Genomic DNA, 19,223 nt, shown 5'->3' with positions numbered 1-19,223 from the left:
TGGACAGCCGCGCCAAAACAAAACTCTTTTCCGGGTTTGAACGCCGCCTCAAGCTCCTCGTAGCATTGCAGAACCTTAAGGATCTCCAATGGCATCACAGATCTTCCTTAGACGCATCGAGGCTTTCCAGCATGTGAACATATCAGAGATAAATAGCTGACCATTGACACGGCTGGAGCTCACAGAAGATGCTTGGAAATGAAGCATACCCAGCACTTTTCACATTTACTGTAGGAATCCTATGGATAATAATGTTACCTTTTCAACATACTCAGCCACTGCACGATTGATGATTCAAAAAAATGCTAAGACGATGCTGAACTAAATAATGAAAAGAAGTAGTACAATCTATGGTTAATAGATTTAAACAACTTCTATATAGATTGACATAAATAATTCTGCTAATGGTCCATGGATACATAATACGAGCATATGGCATATCAAGAAGGCATTAGTTCAGAGTGGAAGTTACAAGATCGAACAAAAACACATGGGTTCTATAAAAGTTACTCTAAGATGAACTACTGAGTTTCAGAAGATGCAAGAACAAATAACAAAGACGCAGTTGCCACAGTTTCAGTAGGTTCTGTCTGAACCAAGATGGATAGAAAAAAAGGACTTGATACCTCCTTTCAACCGTCGAAATCCTGGAAGTGGCTGTGCCACGGCAACATGCTTTGAGAAGACTTTCTTGAAGATAGAATCAGTCGAAGATAGAATCAGTCATTTTGCTGCTAACTGTTACTCGTATCTGTGTATTGTAACAAAAAAAATGGACAGGTAAACAGATTGAGAAGAGATCTGCCAGAAAGCTAGATGATTATTTATTTCACACCTTTCTATTACTGAAACCAAAATTCCAACTTTTTTTTCACTCCAGCTTATTCAGTAATCACAAAGGTATGAAAATATGTAAAGGCTACCGGCTTGCATGGGATTCTCTGGAGACAATAAGCCCATAAGGTAGTTATTATCGGCACACAGTTCAGATGAATTGATAAGAGGGATACAGGTGTGCATTGAACTGGAGATACTGGCTGAAACGTTCTACAACCTTTATTGTTGGTTCAGAAAAATGAAGTCATAAGCATCTAGGTACTACTCGCTCAGTCCAATCAAGATTAAGAGAAATAGTAGCACTTTGCAGACTGTCACTGAATTGAGTAAGACAAGTAGCCTGTATAAACGAATGTGGAAAACTGACCGACTTTCAATGGCAACCAACCGTTTTGGGCATTGTGTGTTGAGTATTATCGAACAAGAGGAAGATGGTACTTCATGAGAAAACTGGAGTTGAGGTAGAAACCCGCTGGTACATTTTTGATTCACCATCTGCAGGACAATCCACGAATTTGGATTGTGATTCACATGAGTGAGATGAAGTAGGAAACATAACACTGAGAGATGAACAGCTAGGTACGAAATGCACCATCAGGTTGCTTTTCCCCTTCCTTGAGTGAAAATTGCAAGCGAATTGTCATATATTATCCATCAGTGTGCAAGAGCATTTGCCTTTCTGGACATTTTCGTTTTACCTCACAGAGTAACAGTGCGCGCTGAATAGAACAGTACTGAGCACCGACCTTAGCACAATGCGGAGAAAAGAACAAGACAGGCTAAAACCGACCTAATCACTGATTAGTTTGTTCTCTCTTGTGCAAACTCTCTCACAAGTGTACTAACCACTGAACCCAGACTGAACAAAAATCTCTTCACAAGTTTGAGAGAAAATAAAGATTCAAACAAAAACTAATTTAACCATTCTCTTGAAAATTGCAACCATGCTCTTGAATTCCAACAGATTGCGTCAAAAACTTACCGACTTTTCCCCCACATAACACCCAATGAGAACACTCTAGGTACTTCAGACAAAAAAATAAGATAAGACAAAATAAAACGAGATACTATGTTTCATGTCTGTATAGAGTATGGACTATGGAGTGTTATCTTGTATCAACGTTGACGTCTCTCATTTTCCATAATTTATTGGACTAATACTTGCTCGAATTATTTTTCTTGTATTCACAAGTATCCTAGGCAACCAAAACTGCTAAGCCAAAATATACAATTCTGACAGGTTGGTTTAATTTTCACTAAGAATTTTTCGATCACATGACAAAATTTGCTCTTTGCATCGATCAGAAAAGGACTGGCCGATGCCCGGCTGTGACGCGCCCCTCTCCCCCAGAACGTGCAATGTGACGCTGCTGCCCGACTCCTCTGCCTCAGCTCTAGGCCCCCTAGTCCCCTTCCTCTTCCACTCTTGCTGTCTGCAGCCCTCAAAACTCATGCTGTAAACATCACCCGATTTGGGCCAAAAAAATTGAATGAAAAAATGACATTAAAAAGGACTAGCACTAGCATGCATGATCATAAGGATAACAACAGGTTTGTGTGCTGCAGACTAGCAGAGCTGGAGGCTCAAGGTCAAGGGGCAGCTGCCCAGGGATCGCCTTCCCAGCAAAGGACACCTCCAATGACATCACGGATCTGCCTTATAGTGGATTAGCTTACTGCCAAATGGACAGCAAATGGCGCATTTGTGATTGGTCATCTGCAGGACAATCCACAAATTTGGATTTTCAACTCGGAGTAAAGTGAGATAAAATATAATGGTGGCATTCTCGAAAAAAAAATATAATGATGAGGACTGTGCTTTTCCCCTTCATTCGGTGAAAATTTCAAGCAAACTGTCATATATAATCCATTAGTATGGCAGACTAGCAGAGTCCATGCACAATATCTAATGTCATAAAACAACCCATTAGGAAGCTCAAGGTCAAGGGGGAAGCTGCCCAGGACTTTCCTTCCCTGCATAGTTCATCTTTCTAATGTCATCATAGAACTGCCTTCACTACGTCAGTTTCCTGCCAGATGGACAGCCGCGTCGAAGCAGAACTCTTTTCCGGGTTCGAACGCTGCCTCGAGCTCCTCGTAGCTCTGCAGAACCTTCAGGTTCTTCGATGCGTCGAGTTTTTCCTGCAGCATGTCAATGCAACAGAGGTAAACAGCCAGCCATTGCCATGACTGGAGCTCAAGCACGATATCTGGAAAGGAAGCCTATCCTTATTTTTCACAGGAAATCTATGGATAATATTGTAATTGTTACCTTTTCAACATACTCAGCCACTGCACGGTTAATGATTTTCTTGATGGCTGCTTTCTTCACTTTTGATGGTCCGATCAAGTGTAGAGCGACTTCTTTTGGTACCTACGATGTGACAAGAGAATGGAGCAGTTTTCAAACAACTATATGTACAGTGTTCACATATGTTCCAAACCGGAGGAACTAGTTTTTCATATTCACAGGAACTTACATCTGGAGTTTTCCCTGAATCATTCGAGTTGCACCATGTGGACAGAAGTGTTGATAAAAGTGACCAGCGTTAGTTTCATGTCACAAACTGAAGGAGCTGTACATGTTGTACCAGATAAAATATGCTACCAAGGTGCTACACTAACTAATGAAAAGAAGTACAATCAACGACTAATAAACTTAAGCATCTATATATAAATTAGCATAAATTGTTTTGCTAATGGTCACTTAGGACATACTATGAGTGTATGGCACATCAAGAAGGCATTTGTTCAGAGTGGAATATACAAGGGCGAAGAACAAAACACATGGTTCTATAAAATCTACTCTAGGATGAATTCCTGAGTTCTAGAAGGTGGACGACGGATAACAAAAACACAATTGCCACTGTTTCAGTAAGGTGTACGATCTATCTGAACCGAAATGGATAGAAAAGGAGGGTTTGCTACCTCCTTTCATTCGTCGAAATCCTGGAAGTGGCTGTGCTGCGGCGACATGCTTTGAGAAGACTTTCTCGAAGATAGAATCAGTCATTTTACTGCTAACAGTTACTCGTATCTGCGTCTTGTAACAACGAAAATGGACAGGTGAACAGATTAAGATGAGATCTGCCAGAGAGGTAGACGTTTATTTATTTCACCCCTTTCTATTACTGGAACCAAAATTCCAACCAACCTTTATCGCTCCATCTTCTTCAGTAAGCACAGAAACATGGAAATCTGTAAAGACTGCCGGCGCTTGCGTGGGATTTTCCGTACCTTATAGCACAGACAATAAGCCCATAAGGTAATGATATTTGATACACAGTTCAGATAAAAATGATGAGAGGATAAAGGTGTACATTGTAGTGGAGATACTGCCTGAAGCGCCCTGCAAACTTTATGGTTGATTCTGGAAAATAAACTCATAAGAAACCGTGAAAAGTGAGGTACTCCCTGAGTGCAATCAAACATAAGAGAAATAGTTTTTTATATTGACACTGATTTTATCAAGACAAGTAACCTGTATAAACTGAATATGAAAAGTGTCAGACTTCCAAAGGCAACCTACCGTTTTGGGCATTGTGTATTGAACATCATCGAACAAGCGGAAGATGGCACTTCACGCAAAAACTGAACCCGTGGCTGAAGCCCAATGGCGCATTTGTGATTGATCATCTGCAGAACAATCCACAAATTTGGGATAAAGTGAGCTAAAATAAGATACATAACACTGCCGGATGAACAGCTAGGCAATGAATTCATCATCATGTTGCTCTTCCCCCTTATTTCAGTGAAAATTTCAGCCGAGCTGTCATATCTTATCCATTAGCGTGCAAGAACCTTTGCCTTTCTGAACATATTTTAGGAGGAGCACCTGACAGTGCGCTGAATAGAACAGGACAAGTGTGTGGGGTTAACTCGCTTAGGGCTGCTATAGGCTGAGAAAGGAATAAAACAGAGTCTAAAATCGACCTAAGCACCGCTTAGTTGTTCTCCCTTGTGCGAACCCAAATTGCTTCACAAGTTTGAGCGAAAATAAAGAGTCAAACAATAACTAATTCAACCATTCTCTTGAAAATTCCAACCATGCTCTTGAATTTCAACACATTGCGCCAAAAAAAAAAAACTACCAGCTTTCCCCCACATAATTCCCATCAGGGCATCAGATAGCCTTAATCCCTAGGAACAGATAGAGAAGAATGCCCTGTGTGTGTGAGAGAGAGAGAAAGAGAAAGGCGAGATGGTAGGTACCTTGGTGTTGACGAGGCTCATGGCCGCAGCAGAGCCTGCCATGGAAATGGATAACTCCATTGCTATCCAGTCCAAGAGGGAGAGCTTCTGCTTCCGGCAAGAAACCCCAGGCGGCGGACTGGAGGAGGTAGTTATCTAACACGCCCATCCATCCCGACCGTTCAATTCCAATCGGTCCAACAGAACGCTCCTAGATCCAGCATCAGTCTCCCCGTTGGACTCGCACGGCGGCGGCGGCGATGGAGGTGGCGGCGGAGGCGGGGGCGTACGAGGAGATGCTGCGGGTGGTGGAGGCGTGCGCCGCCCGCATCCGGTGGCGCCTCCGGCCCCAGTCCAAGCGCCGCCTCCTCAACGGTCGGAGCCCACTCACACGCTTCTCGTTCTTCCATTTTTTATTCTCCGTTATGAAAGTTATGTAGCCGCATAAAGCTGCGAGATTCTCCCCTTTCTTCCTATATGATCTCAGCCGTATTGCTGATTTGTTGCTAAAAACATGTATGCTTGGGTGCCTAAAGTCATCCAGCTGCGCAGGCAAATTCATCTGTAACGTGTAGGTGTGGTTTCAGATAGGTTCAGAGTTTGATACCATATAGCTCACGCATGCCATGGTTTTCCAATAGGTTCAGGATTTGATTCTAGTAGGTGGGTTGTTTGATGCCTGGTAGGGGAATTGCGGAACACTTGTGAGAAGGGATGATGTCTTGTGTGTTGAGATTTGCCTTTGGCATTAGCGCATCGAGGAGCAAACTTATTGAACTGGCATGATGAATTGTGTTAGCGACCCAAGTGCAGGCCCAACTACAAGCCCAGCTACGCTAAGGAGGAGTACCAGGGCCCGCCAAGTTCCAGCCCGTCTACGTGACTGATCAGACCGATCCCCGTCGCTGTTATAAGCGGAGGACGGCTGCTGTAATAGGATAGGCTTGGGCAGACGGCTCTGCCGATCTGAAACTGGTATCGCTGTTTGAATCAACTAGAATCTCGCTATGAATCCATGAGTTCGTGAGCATATATCGATTCCAGTTCTCCGTAGATTAGCATCTAACAATCTGGTATCAGAGCCCACGATCCGCAGATCTGGATCGATTTTTTCCCCCTCCCACCCATCACCGCACGCGCCAATTCACCAGAAATCGAGCCATGGAGGTCGAAGGATTCACCAAACAGCAGATCTTCGATACGCTGTACACGTTCGTCAACGACCAGAAGGCCGAGACCACGTCGGCGTTCGCGGAGCAGCAGCGCATGATGCAGGAGCAGCATCGCGCCATGCTCGACGCGCTCAAGGAGATCCGCGAGGATATCGGCGACATCCAGTTGCGGATGGAGCGCGGCGCCTTACCACCGTCGTCCTCGACGATCAAGGCCGCCTCTCCGCCGCCGACCCCGCGTGGGGGCGATCTCAGCCAAATCGGGCCCAGCGACGACAAAACTGCTCGGGGGAAGGCTCATGACACCGCCGGTGTCTATGTGCCTCCTCCGGCAAGAGGTGCGCAATTCGCTCGACCGCCCCATTCTTCTTCTGCTGATGAATTACTCCAGTCCCGCCGTCATGATGAATTTGCTCATACGCACCACCGAGATCACGATTCCCACGTCAATCACCGCTCCCTGCCAAAAATTCACTTCCCCAAATTTGATAGATCATGCCCTAAGCTCTGGAAACAGAGATGTGAGGACTACTTCTCCCTATACGGTACCCATCGCTCGATGTGGATTACCGTCGCCACGATGCAGTTTGAAGGAGCAGCCGCTCGTTGGCTTCAATCTGTTCAGCATAAACTACATGATACATCATGGGAGGAATTTTGTTCGTGGCTAGTTACTCGTTTTGGTAGGAATCAGTATCAGGCTTTGCTTCGTCAGCTTTACCACATGCAGCAGAGCACAACTGTTATAGAATATGTAGAGAGATTTGCTGAGCTAGTTGATCAATTATCAGCTTATGAACACAATATACCTAGTTTGCACTATGTTACTAGATTCCAGGATGGTTTACGACCTCATATTAGAGCTGCAGTAGCAATACAATCTCCTCTCGACCTCGATACTGCCTACTCTCTTGCTCTGTTACAGGAAGAGGTGGGTGAGCAACCAATGCAACATCATAGGCAATTGCAAATACCTGCTCCAGCACCGGTACTGGCATTGCCTGCTCCTCCAAGACGGCCACTGCCACTTCCTGCTCCTCCAACAGCCAAGTTTCCACCACAGCCAGACAAGCAGCCTGTGACAGAAGCAAATGGATCTGGAAGTCAGTCGGCAGAGGCCAAGTGGATTGCCTTGCGCAATTACAGACGTGCCCGGGGTCAGTGCTATACTTGTGGTGAGCGCTACTCGAGGGAACACCAATGCAAAGGGACTGTCCAGTTACATATCTTACAAGAAGTTCTGGAATTGTTCAGTATTGAAGCTGTGGACCATGATCAAGCTTCGAGCTCTGGCACTCAAGCTGAACTTCATCTCATGATCAAGGAAACTACTATCAAGGATCCAAGCAAATTGACTTTCAAACTGGCTGGGGTGATTCAAGATCAGCAGATCCAGTTTCTGGTTGATTCAGGGAGTACACATTCGTTCCTCAACAACACTTTTATTCCGCAGCTGTCTGGTGTGGTTCCAATGCAGGCTACTATGCGTGTCAAGGTTGCTAATGGTGAACAGCTGCAGTGCAATCAAACACTTCTGGATTGTCCATGGACTTGTGAAGGACACCAATTCAATACTCAATTTAAATTCATTGCATTGGGAGCTTACGATGGAATTCTGGGATTGGACTGGTTGGCTATGCATAGTCCAATGAATGTGGATTGGGAAGAACAGTGGATGTCGTTTGATCATCATGGTTCTACTATCACCTTGCAGAGTCACCAACCAGAGCAGTTTTCCTGTACAGTGGTGGAATTGTTACTGCTGCACGATTCTACTGACAGTCCAATTCAGTTGCCTGTCGAAGTGACGCAAATTCTCAAGCAGTTTCAGTCTGTATTCGAGGAGCCAGTGGGCTTACCTCCAAGGAGATTGTGCGATCATTCCATACCTCTGATCCCTGGTGCACAGCCTGTCAACAAGAAACCTTATCGATACACGCCACAATTGAAGACGGAAATTGAGAAACAGATAGCTGAAATGTTGGCCAGTGGAGTTATACGCATCAGCAACAGTGCTTTCTCCTCACCCATTATTCTGGTGCGCAAGAAGGATGGTTCCTGGAGAATAGTGGTGGATTATCGCCACTTAAACGCTCTCACAATTAAAAGCAGATATCCTGTCCCTGTTATTGATGAGCTATTGGATGAACTAGCTGGGGCAAGCTGGTTCTCCAAGCTGGATCTAAGAGCGGGTTATCACCAAATTCGCATGGCTCCTGGAGAAGAGTTCAAGACGTCTTTTCAGACTCACCATGGACAATTTGAGTTCACAGTTATGGCATTTGGACTTACTGGAGCCCCTGCAACTTTCCTCAGTGCTATGAATGACACATTGAGTGATTATCTGCGCAAATTCGTGCTGGTATTTTTCGACGACATTCTAATCTACAGCACCAGCTACACTGAGCATCTGCATCATATTACTCTAGTACTGCAGCGCCTACAAGATCACCACTGGCAAGTGAAGATGTCCAAATGTGAGTTTGCACAACAGAGCATTGCCTACCTCGGGCATATCATCTCTGCGGCTGGAGTTGCTACTGATCAGTCCAAAATTGACACAGTCCGTGACTGGCCAGCACCAGTTAATGTCAAGGAACTCAGAAGTTTCTTGGGTCTATCCGGATATTATAGAAAATTTGTCAAAAATTATGGGATTATATCCAAGACTCTCACCAATTTGCTCAGGAAAGGAGTACCTTATGTATGGACTGTCGAAACTGATACAGCTTTTCATTCATTGAAGCAAGCATTGATCACTGCTCCAGTATTAGCTCTGCCTGATTTCTCTAAACCGTTTGTGGTCGAGACTGATGCCTCTGACATTGGTATTGGTGCTGTACTCCTCCAAGACAAACATCCTATTGCTTTTGTCAGTAGAGCTCTTGGACCGCGTACCAGAGGACTGTCGACATATGAAAAAGAATACCTGGCTATTCTCCTTGCAGTGGATCAGTGGCGCCCCTACTTGCAGAGTGGAGAATTTCAGATTGTAACTGACCAGCGCAGCCTAGCTCATCTAAATGACCAGAATCTCCATACACAGTGGCAACACAAGGCATTAACTAAAATGCTTGGACTACAGTATACTATTGTGTATAGAAAAGGCAGCGAGAACACAGCAGCAGATGCTTTGTCGCGTAGACCACAGGAAGTTCATGGTCAACTGACTGCTATCTCATCAGTTGTGCCAGCATGGCTTACAGACGTCATTACCGGGTACCAGAATGACCCAAAAGCACAAGCACTCCTGGCACAATTGGCTGTGAAACCATCTGATGAGGACGGCTACTCTCTAACTGATGGAATTATCCGCAAAAAGGGCAAAATCTGGTTGGGCTGTAACTCTGAATTGCATCTTCGCGTGACTGAAGCAATGCATGCCAGTCCTACTGGGGGGCACTCGGGTTTTCCTGTCACCTACAGACGTATCAAGTCTATATTTACCTGGCCACTGATGAAACAATTCGTGCGCCGTGTGGTACAAGAATGTCTCATCTGCCAGAAGGCAAAACCTGAGCGTGTGCGTTACCCCGGGTTATTGCAGCCACTTCCAGTACCAAAACATGCGTGGGAAGTAGTATCTATGGATTTCGTTGAAGGCTTTCCTCGCTCTGGCCGTTATGATGGAGTGTTCGTGGTGGTCGACAAATTTTCCCGGTATGCCCATTTCATCCCAATTGTGCATCCATATACAGCTGCTAGCATTGCACGCCTGTACCTCGACAACATATTCAAACTGCATAGTATGCCACTGTCAATCATTTCCGATAGAGATCGCATCTTCACCAGTGCTTTCTGGAAGGAATTGTTTCGCCTAGCGGGTACCCAGCTACGTCTCAGTTCCTCATATCATCCCCAAACAGATGGGGCAACTGAACGAGTAAACCAATCCCTCGAGGCATATCTGCGTTGCTTTGCCCAGGCATGTCCACAGAAATGGGCGCAGTGGTTATCCTTGGCTGAATATTGGTACAACACTAACTGGCACTCTGCTTTGAACAAAACTCCTTTTGAAGTACTGTATAACCATCCTCCCCGTCACTTCGGTCTGGAGCCCGCAGATGCTTGTGCAGTTACTGATCTCAAGGAATGGTTGAATGATCGTACGATCGTCCAAGATCTTCTCCGTCAACAACTAATCAGGGTTCAGAACAAGATGAAGGCTTCAGCTGATAAGAAGCGTTCTTTCCGGGAGTTCCAAGTGGATGAATTGGTATTCTTGAAACTCCAACCCTACATTCAAAATTCAGTGGCTGTGCGTTCTAATCAGAAGCTGGCGTACAAGTACTATGGCCCTTATCGTGTGCTTGCTCGAGTGGGAAAAGTGGCTTATCGATTGGAATTGCCTGCAGCAAGTCGCATACATCCAGTCATTCACGTTTCACAGCTAAAGAAAGTGATTGGCAGCCATGTACAGGTACAATCTGAATTGCCTGTTGCTGACCCAGGTGTGCAGGTACCCTTCAAAATACTCCAGCGACGAATGATCCGTAAAGGGGCATCGACAGTGTCTCAGGTGCTGGTACACTGGAGTGGCCTGGAGGAATCGCTGGCGACCTGGGAAGATGCAGAAGCTCTTCGACAGCACTTCCCAGCCGCACCCGCTTGGGGACAAGCGGCTTCTCAGGAAGGGGGGGTTGTTAGCGACCCAAGTGCAGGCCCAACTACAAGCCCAGCTACGCTAAGGAGGAGTACCAGGGCCCGCCAAGTTCCAGCCCGTCTACGTGACTGATCAGACCGATCCCCGTCGCTGTTATAAGCGGAGGACGGCTGCTGTAATAGGATAGGCTTGGGCAGACGGCTCTGCCAATCTGAAACTGGTATCGCTGTTTGAATCAACTAGAATCTCGCTATGAATCCATGAGTTCGTGAGCATATATCGATTCCAGTTCTCCGTAGATTAGCATCTAACAAATTGTTCGCAGATATCATGTTCCTCTGCACCGGGTTGCGGCCTGTGATACTCATGGACTACGGTGGCACGATGCCTCAGCTACAGGATAATCTCTGCAGCCTGCTGCACCACGCTCGGCAGGTGACTACCTGATTTCGATGTGTTAAATTCTCTCTACTTGTATGACACAAAGAACCAGGCATGGCACAGTGTTATCCTCCGCCGCTAGTGAATAGCGAATATCCATCTATGAAATCTCCTCCCTTGCAAATGTGCAAGTCATGTGTACAAATTATGTTCCTTGTCATTGTTTGCATCTTTTTGCTTGATCAATCTGTACTAGTATTTCAATTATTACTTTCGTGTAGTCATGTGCATCTAATTCAGAAATGTTAATGTCATGTCTGCACTGCAGGAAGCAAGCATCTTGAATCCACTAAGGGTGATGGTTATCGACGATATGCTCTATGTGATTCACATACAAGGACTTGCTGAACATGTGTCACCAAATGCAAGGTCACAGCACCAGCTAGCTTTTGTGGACCTAGAGAAAAGCTGTTGCCAAGTCTTTACCTTCACAGATCATACTTCTATTTTATTTGTCTATTGTCCTGTTTCAAATTACTGACTTGTCTCATTATACAGTTGCTTGCCAACACAGAAAAAAATGAAACCATGATGGAGCTTTTATCTATCCAAGATCGTTTTTCAGCTACATTCCCTGTTGAAGCAGTTGTAGAACCTGGAACAACAAAGCAGGACCCAAGACTCCCAGAGAGAGCCAATGATGTGGAGTGCACTGGCAGTATTGCGGACACGACCTCACTGGTTGTTGTTCTGAGTGCCTTCCTAGAGAGTACCCAAATTGCACTGCCTTCTCTGAATGGGTAATTTCTGGTTCTCACTTCCTACAGAGTACCCAAACCCACACAACCATGGAACGCTAGTCCACTTGTAGATTGAAATTATCTCACATCCTCATTCTAGAACATGACACCTTTCTGGTTGTTGATTCTTCTGACATCAGAAGGAAATGTTTGCTATATTGCCAAAGCTAGCCATTTCAATTGGCCTCTCAGTACATTGTTGATGTTGCCACATTTGTAGGTGGCTTCTGGGTTATCCTGTAACGTATTTGTTTCGCAATGAAAGTGCTGAGGCAGCCACACGGAATCTCTCCAAGCACTCTCTTCATATCTATAGGATATATGTTGTCAGGTTTGGCATTTTTATCACGAATGGAGAAGTTAACTTTTTTTTCAGCAAAAGTTTTCTTCTGGCTCTTGTACTGATAATATCTTACTATAGAAATCTCCATTCAGATGCTAAACAATCAGAAGTGGAACTGTTGAGGTGAACTATCTTTTTTGCACAACTTGTTTTGCTCTTTTTGTGGAGGGTGTTTCACTTATTTCTGTGTTGTCATTTGTCACAAGCTTATGCTTCCAAATAACACTGCATGACGTGTAGGATAGACATATATACTTTTGGAATCTAAAACTTGCACGATTACCTGCAATACTAAATCCGCTGAATATTAGAATGATCCCAGTTTGGTGGCGAAAAAAAAGTACTGCAAATCAATTGACTGGCGAGCTAAAGGGTAGGCAGATGGTTGTGGGATTTGTTTTCTTTTCCTAGTTTCCTTGCGGTATCTTATAGAGTAGGAGCAGCAATTTTTGGGTGATTTGTTACATGCTATCTTCTAAACTAACTGATATATGGTAATGCCAGTTTTTCAGTTCCTTGTGACTTGAGTGCGAAACGGGAGGAAGAACCATGGGCAAAATCATTTCTAGCTCACATGAACAAGAAGGTCGAGCGGTGCAGCCATGTCTGGACATCAGTGCGAATTGAGATGGAGGTTTTCCAAAGCCAGTCGGGGGTCATCGTGCTGTAGTTTTTCATAACATCAGGCCTTTTACGACTAAGCCAGCTGGCATTCAATGTCAAATGGTATCTGTATTCATCGGTGAACTTGATTCTCTCCATGACATCTTATAATGATCTCGAATGGTAATGTTTGCTTTTGGGTTTCAATCTGGGCAAGGGTCAGTGTGCCTATTCCTATATTTGTGCTCCCATCCACATGTCATTGCTAGCCCGCTTCGTAGGCCAACACTTTATAGGAAAAATAGTTCAGTTATATTTGGAAGTGCTTTTGGCTCCAGTGTTCTTGCCATTTTTTAAAAAATTAAATGATATTTTTACAAGGTATCAAAAATTCTGAAAATAATTCCGAAGATTGTTAGCAATACATCTTACAATCATGCAAAATCTCAACCCGAAATTCTTTTTATATTGTGCTGGACAAAAATGACAAAATCTGATATATTTTGGAGATTTGAAAATGTACATACTTAGATCTACATTTTTTTCATTTTTGTGTAGCTTAGAATATAAGTATTTGAAACTGAAATTTTGCACGTTTGTGGGATACATCATTGACTATATCTGAAATTTTTGTCAGGATTTTTTGAAACTCAAAAATATGATGATCGCTGATGCCCATGTGCACTAAATCTGCTTGTGCATCCTTATCCTCATCGATGTACAAGTGGTACTCCCAAGTCCAGTGAACTGATCAAGATATACAATTTGGAACAAGAGAAACATCCAAATTAACTAGACCATCAATTATCTCTCAACCATGACATCAACCATACTTTCCAATATGGAAACGTCATATATTCAGGACGGTGGAAGTAAGATACAATCTCACTCATCATAGAGCTCCAACGATTGATCAATGCAAATATTGGCGGCACTGAGCAGATTTTTGACGAGAAGATTTGCTGGGTACAGGAAAGGCCTCCCAACTTTTCATTATTTGCCGGACAAGACGATTCCTAAACATTTCAGCATACCAAGCTAACTAATTCTTGCATTCATAGGATATAGCAGCAGTTCTCGCTAGATAATACAATGTTCTACCTTGAGTACTCTTACGATTAAAATTAGTTAGCCAATGAAAAAAACTTAAACAATTTGGCCAGCCATAAATAAATATATATCCAACACCGCAACTGCACATGTTCGTTAGACTAACTTCTCTGCTCCAACTGATGAAGACGCCGGAGCCAATCGAGCAGCTTCCCCGCAGTATCGTCGCTGTGAGATATGAAATCTTGCCTCACCGCAGCTTCCCCACCGTATAGTCGCTCTAGATCCTGCTTCCAGGGAGAGTGCACAGTCAATGATACAAGAAGGGGAAATCATGTTTAAATTAAAATGATTTCTAGACAGCCGCTTGTAATGAAAATGTTGACTTCAGCATGCATGTGGACTGATGTAATATATATACATATACATACCTTCGATGCACGGAAACCTGCAAGCTTTGGATCACCAGCGGAACCAATAGGTGGGAAGCTCGGAAACTTTTCAGGATTAAAAAACAAGTTTCTTATGAATTCTCTAGCTGCTTTGATCATCTCTGGAACAACTTTGTAGGCTTTCAAAAACCGCTTGCTGCTATCCTGCTCAAACAAGTTGCTTTTATCAGCTTCAGGATCTAACGAGATATAATGAAGAAAAAACTGAACTAGTTTAAGCAACTTTACCGCAGCTTCATTGTAGATAGAGCCAGAATGTCCCAGTATTTCAATAATACCTAGATCAATCTTGTGCCCCCACATAAGGTGTAAACTTTTGGTCACTTCATCATTCGGTGTCAACCAGAGATTTAATGTATGCAGGTCATTCTCAAGATCTGTAAGATCGTGTGCGATGTCACCGACGATCAGATTTCCAAAATCCATAATAGAGTTGTGTACGTGATGCAAACAACCATTACATAAGCTGGAACAGTTCCAAATAAAACCTAGTTAAGTTAAGCTAACTATAATAGCCAAAGAATATCGATTAAAAAACTTTTAACGAGTGCTTAAAATATAACGCAAATCATTGGATAAGAACCTAGCTAAAAAAGTATAATTTACATAATTTAATTTAACTGAATGCATAAGCGAATTACATATTTGAAAGATGATGAATCGGTTCAGAGGAAAGAAGTAAAGATGAATAGTCATTTTCAGAGAAATGTTTTGCCAGCATGGGCAAATCGGCAGTAAGCCCACCACTATCAGAAAGAGAGAAGATTGGATCCAGAAAGAAAATGCAAAAACAAGCAAAAAAGTATTAAACCTGCTCATAGAACAAACGTTGCTTCCTGAAGGGGAAGGAGTTAGTCGTGTAGATTCCATCTTGTTTTTGCAACTAAGAAGCCGAGAGACATCATTTTCTAGCTGTTGAACATTATGGAAATGGGTCAATATGTGGTACATGCAGGTATACTTTTATATCATCCAATCTGATCGAAAGCATTTAATTCCTTCCCTCCTAAATGTCATTCTACAATGACCATTTCTCCATCCTCCCCTTTGGCTATTTCCAATTTTACTTATTATTATGACTATAGCAACAAGCACTATCCCAAAAGTAAGTGGGCTCGTGAATTGGGTAAATCGCCAAAAGCAATAAGTGGGCTCATGAATGGGGTAAAATCAACATTCCATGATGTGTCTTCGTTCAAGTACAAAATCCTAAACATCATGTATGCAGAATCAAAGGGGGTAAGTATATGGATTTACATAGCTGAAAGAAGGAGAGGCGCAAGATCATATAATATGTACTAATCTGTTACACTTGAATATATGACCTTTAGATGGACCTGACATATCATAACATATTACCTGTTCAACTTTCGACAATAACATATCGCCAAGTAGAATACAGTATGCATTCCTATTGAAGCAAGGTACAACCAATCCCTCGTTTCTTACTGCTAGCAAAACAAGCTCAACCTATAACATAAATAATATATTCAAGTCTGATCAGATCATTTTTGTAATTATAACTGAACAAAAACAAATTGTTTTGCAATTACTTGAACTATCGGCAAATTAAGAAGAAAAAATACTAGCTACAAGTCATGGGTACCACATATCTAGTTTGATTTGCTTCTTCAACCAGTAGCTAATGGTTTGCACTGCACTTGATATGGCACTAGCTCTTCTAGCTGTCAGTGTCTTACATACACCGGCTAACATTGTGACAAAGAATTTAGTACATTGTACAAAATGATGCTGAAATAAATCACATTGTGCTATAATGTCCTTAGATTAGAAATCATTAATAAGTTGATGACATAAATTACTCCAAACCGAAATGTTCAAGCACAAACAAAAATTGAGAGCGAGGGATTCTGATAAACAATGCAACACAGTTTAGCAAAGATAGACTATGAGCATGAGTAAACCTGGAGTTCTTTTATTTGAGTAACAAATTTATCAATGGAGTCGTTGCACCATAAATTTAGGACTGTTAGCATTTGATCATAATGACTTATTACTGCATCCAGCCTTTTAGCTGGTCCTTCAACTATGTCAACAAGCGCTTCCATGATATTAGTTCAGATATCTTTATTATTTATCCACTGAAACTTTCCATCTTCAATGACCTTTTCTATCCTTTCAAGACCATCTAAAATTTCATCTCAGGCATAAGACGAAATAAAATCCTGCAAAATAATAGAACACAAGCACAATTACATAACTGAATAGTGGCACAGGTGGGTCAAAAAACGGTGGCAGCACAGAGAACTTAGTATTTGATCCAAGACGTTTATGCTCATGCCATGAAACAAGATAAAAATTTCAAAACATTCGTATGGTTTTGGTAATGTCCCAGTGCTACATAGACATTTGAATGACTCAATATTCCAGCATGCATCTAGAACTATCAATGGCTATCAGTTCCACATCCATGGATGTTGCAGGATTTTGGAGAGAAAGGGTTAAAAAATAGTACCTCCTCCATAATCATATTAGCATTCTCTTTGCTGGCAATTATAACGTACTTGTAGTTCTCATTGTCCAACGATATGTACTCTATCAAGCCATCTACAAGATCTCTTGAGCGCTTTTCACGAGCCTCCTGGCGCCGCTTGCGCTGATCTGTTACCTCCATCTTTGTTCTCCCTAACTTGAAAATTTTATGAAGAAATACTAGTCAGCTGACTTATTACCTTATGGAAAAATAAATAAACAGCCTAATGTATGTTAGACCTGAGAAATATCAGTCGAATTTGCAAGTTCCGTTTCTAAGGGAGACAAGAAGACTTATCTAGCATAACACATCCTTAACACGGCAGAATAGCAATGTTTTTTAAAAAATGTTCCGATGTCAGTAAACTAAATAGGAACCTTGGAAAAATCAGAACTGTAACAGTATCTATGAATCAACGAGAACTACCAAGCTAACCGCTCAAGCTATAAAATGGATAACTAGAAATATCAAGGAAGCTTCTAGTCTTTGAATCAATTTCAAATGGTATATATAGCACGGGAATGGATTTACAGTACTACAGGATCTCAGCTAAGTTTCAGCATGTTTCAATTAAACTGTGTACTTATGAGCAACTGATCTCAAAAAGCATGTTTCAACCAAACTGTGTACTTATGAGCAACTGATCTCAAAAAAATATCCTTGCTAATACTCCCTCCATCCACAAATAAGTGCACTTCTATGTTTTTTCATAATCAAACTTTTTTAAGTTTGACCAACTTCATACTCCCTCCGATCCATAATAAGTGTCGGAGTTTTATTCAAATTTGGAATATATTGAAATAAAGCACCGACACTTGTTATGGTTCAGAGGGAGTAGAAAAATAGCAATATTAAAAACACCAAATTAATATCATTAGATACATCTTGGAATCTAGTTTCATAATATAATAATTTAATATCATAAATGTTGCTCCAATTTATAAGGACATGTCACCTTGTAGATACACCATACCTAAAATGTGGCACACTTTGGAGCAATAATCATTTCAAGTCTTTTAATTTGGACCAGAAGCAATTCTAAAAAAAAAAGATACTCTTGGATAGATGCATAAGAAGTACCACTGAATCCCGCTGACATGTCCTGTTGAGAAGGTCGACGTATGACGCTGAAAGGGTAAAACGTGTGTCGATATGTAATGCTTGGGCATCATATAGATAGTCGTCGTTTTGCAGAACCCACTTAGCCGCCTTCAAGACAATGTTACAATTATGTTAAGACAATGTTACGACTATTTTTTTTATTGAATGGTTGTTACACCTATCTTAAGCAACATTTTCTAACATTGAGTTTTAAAGAGGATCTTACTGATCCCAGCACACAAAGATAATTTTCAATATATCCACTGAACATGATATCATGAGAAAACCCTAAAAGTTAGTACAGCCTCTGTTTCTATATACAAGGTTACTTGATATTCTGAGTCTTAACTTTGGTCATTAAAATTAACCAACAAAATGTGAGTTATTTCATATGTGATACAATTTTGAAGACATATAACTCATACTTTGTTGGTCTAATTATTAGTCAAAGTTAGTCTTGAAATACGAAGTGCCCTAAACCTCAAGGGTAACAAAATCTACAGAGGAGTATGAAATTTAATATGTTATTGAGATTTCTGAGCCTTCAACAGAATTAGGAAAAGCTAAGCATCTGTGGCGCTACTACACTTACCTGGGCCTTGAGTTTCGTATCCCTTCTGGCGCCCCCCATGCTCCACGCCAGGGACGGAATAGCACTGCTCCAATGGTCGCGGAAGCGGCTATGTGGAGGAGGGTTCTGCCGGCCGGGGAGGCCAGCCGCCGTGAAGCTGGGACCCCGCAGCAACCCCTTCAGCGCAAGCGCAGCCATCTGCTGTTTCAAGGAGTGGATTCCAAGAGACAATGTACGATTTGTGCAGCCATCTGCAGAAAACCCCTTTTTCCGGAAAACTACCCAGCTTCGCTCGCTCCCCCCCCCCCCCCCCCCCCGGGCGACGGGCGAAAACCCTAGCCCCCTTCCCTCAGCTTCCCCCTAGCTCTCTCCTGCCGCCGCCGTCGGCGTGGGCCGCCGGGCGTTGTCCGTGCGGTGCCGGTGGGGCCGCCTCTACCCGTCGCGCGGAGGGGGGCGCGAGCGGCCTCTCGATGGCGGCGGTACATTTCGGCCGGCGGCGGTCGATCTGGCGGCGTGGTATCCGCAGGTCGGCTGGGAGGTGACGCGGCGGCGCTGCCGTTGGCAGCGGGGCAGCGGGGTGGCCAGACGGCTGGCGGCGCTCGCTCTGCCCTGATCTGGGCCCATC

The 19,223-nt window shown here is 43.0% G+C and overlaps 3 protein-coding genes across 8 annotated transcripts; 1 reads left to right on the top strand and 2 right to left on the bottom strand.

Moving 5' to 3' along the window:
* Window positions 1-2,641: 2,641 nt before the first annotated feature.
* LOC127302423 (uncharacterized) lies at window positions 2,642-5,180 on the bottom strand. 2 transcript variants are annotated; one of them, XM_051332883.2, is made up of 8 exons: window positions 5,050-5,180; window positions 4,367-4,473; window positions 4,158-4,207; window positions 3,992-4,074; window positions 3,766-3,880; window positions 3,318-3,331; window positions 3,110-3,211; window positions 2,642-2,979 (listed from the first exon to the last, which is right to left on the bottom strand). In XM_051332883.2, exons 1-8 carry the CDS (start codon window positions 5,107-5,109, stop codon window positions 2,860-2,862), a joined length of 651 nt encoding a protein of 216 aa, XP_051188843.1. In that variant the 5' UTR covers window positions 5,110-5,180; the 3' UTR covers window positions 2,642-2,859. The 2 variants fall into 2 exon arrangements, with proteins under 2 accessions (XP_051188843.1, XP_051188844.1); XM_051332884.2 differs by having other exon boundaries at window positions 3,766-3,874.
* A 91-nt stretch (window positions 5,181-5,271) lies between these two features.
* Window positions 5,272-13,137, top strand: LOC127302421 (uncharacterized). 4 transcript variants are annotated; one of them, XM_051332880.2, is made up of 7 exons: window positions 5,272-5,403; window positions 11,129-11,238; window positions 11,513-11,662; window positions 11,743-11,984; window positions 12,205-12,315; window positions 12,406-12,450; window positions 12,832-13,137. In XM_051332880.2, exons 1-7 carry the CDS (start codon window positions 5,289-5,291, stop codon window positions 12,995-12,997), a joined length of 939 nt encoding a protein of 312 aa, XP_051188840.1. In that variant the 5' UTR covers window positions 5,272-5,288; the 3' UTR covers window positions 12,998-13,137. The 4 variants fall into 4 exon arrangements, 3 of the variants coding, with proteins under 3 accessions (XP_051188840.1, XP_051188842.1, XP_051188841.1); XM_051332882.2 differs by having other exon boundaries at window positions 12,840-12,976; XM_051332881.2 differs by lacking the exon at window positions 12,406-12,450.
* An 824-nt stretch (window positions 13,138-13,961) lies between these two features.
* Window positions 13,962-18,884, bottom strand: LOC127302420 (argininosuccinate lyase, chloroplastic). Of its 2 annotated transcripts, XM_051332879.2 has the most exons (9): window positions 18,620-18,881; window positions 18,007-18,135; window positions 16,909-17,082; window positions 16,358-16,618; window positions 15,792-15,902; window positions 15,244-15,344; window positions 14,661-14,898; window positions 14,412-14,576; window positions 13,962-14,267 (listed from the first exon to the last, which is right to left on the bottom strand). In XM_051332879.2, exons 4-9 carry the CDS (start codon window positions 16,499-16,501, stop codon window positions 14,142-14,144), a joined length of 885 nt encoding a protein of 294 aa, XP_051188839.1. In that variant the 5' UTR covers window positions 16,502-16,618; window positions 16,909-17,082; window positions 18,007-18,135; window positions 18,620-18,881; the 3' UTR covers window positions 13,962-14,141. The 2 variants fall into 2 exon arrangements, 1 of the variants encoding a protein (XP_051188839.1); XR_011745715.1 differs by having other exon boundaries at window positions 14,661-14,809; window positions 15,792-16,618; window positions 18,620-18,884.
* Between the last annotated feature and the right edge of the window lie 339 nt (window positions 18,885-19,223).

The sequence above is a fragment of the Lolium perenne genome, chromosome 5 (genome assembly GCF_019359855.2).
Source record: "Lolium perenne isolate Kyuss_39 chromosome 5, Kyuss_2.0, whole genome shotgun sequence".
Classification (NCBI taxonomy): Eukaryota; Viridiplantae; Streptophyta; class Magnoliopsida; order Poales; family Poaceae; genus Lolium; species Lolium perenne.
This window is presented reverse-complemented; position numbering and strand designations above follow the sequence as displayed.

Excerpts from the sequence above, each read along its gene's own strand:
- LOC127302423 (XM_051332883.2), bottom strand. The coding sequence starts at position 5,109 with ATGGAGTTATCCATTTCCATGGCAGGCTCTGCTGCGGCCATGAGCCTC. Across the intron at positions 4,474-5,049 it reads TGAGCCTCGTCAACACCAAG|ATGATCAATCACAAATGCGC; the intron begins GTACCTACCATC and ends ATTGTTCTGCAG. Across the intron at positions 4,208-4,366 it reads AATACACAATGCCCAAAACG|AATCAACCATAAAGTTTGCA; the intron begins GTAGGTTGCCTT and ends TTTATTTTCCAG.
- LOC127302421 (XM_051332880.2), top strand. The coding sequence starts at position 5,289 with ATGGAGGTGGCGGCGGAGGCGGGGGCGTACGAGGAGATGCTGCGGGTG. Across the intron at positions 11,663-11,742 it reads TAGAGAAAAGCTGTTGCCAA|TTGCTTGCCAACACAGAAAA; the intron begins GTCTTTACCTTC and ends CTCATTATACAG. Across the intron at positions 11,985-12,204 it reads GCACTGCCTTCTCTGAATGG|GTGGCTTCTGGGTTATCCTG; the intron begins GTAATTTCTGGT and ends CCACATTTGTAG.
- LOC127302420 (XM_051332879.2), bottom strand. The coding sequence starts at position 16,501 with ATGGAAGCGCTTGTTGACATAGTTGAAGGACCAGCTAAAAGGCTGGAT. Across the intron at positions 15,903-16,357 it reads CTCAAATAAAAGAACTCCAG|GTTGAGCTTGTTTTGCTAGC; the intron begins GTTTACTCATGC and ends TTTATGTTATAG. Across the intron at positions 14,577-14,660 it reads CTATCTACAATGAAGCTGCG|GATAGCAGCAAGCGGTTTTT; the intron begins GTAAAGTTGCTT and ends TTGTTTGAGCAG.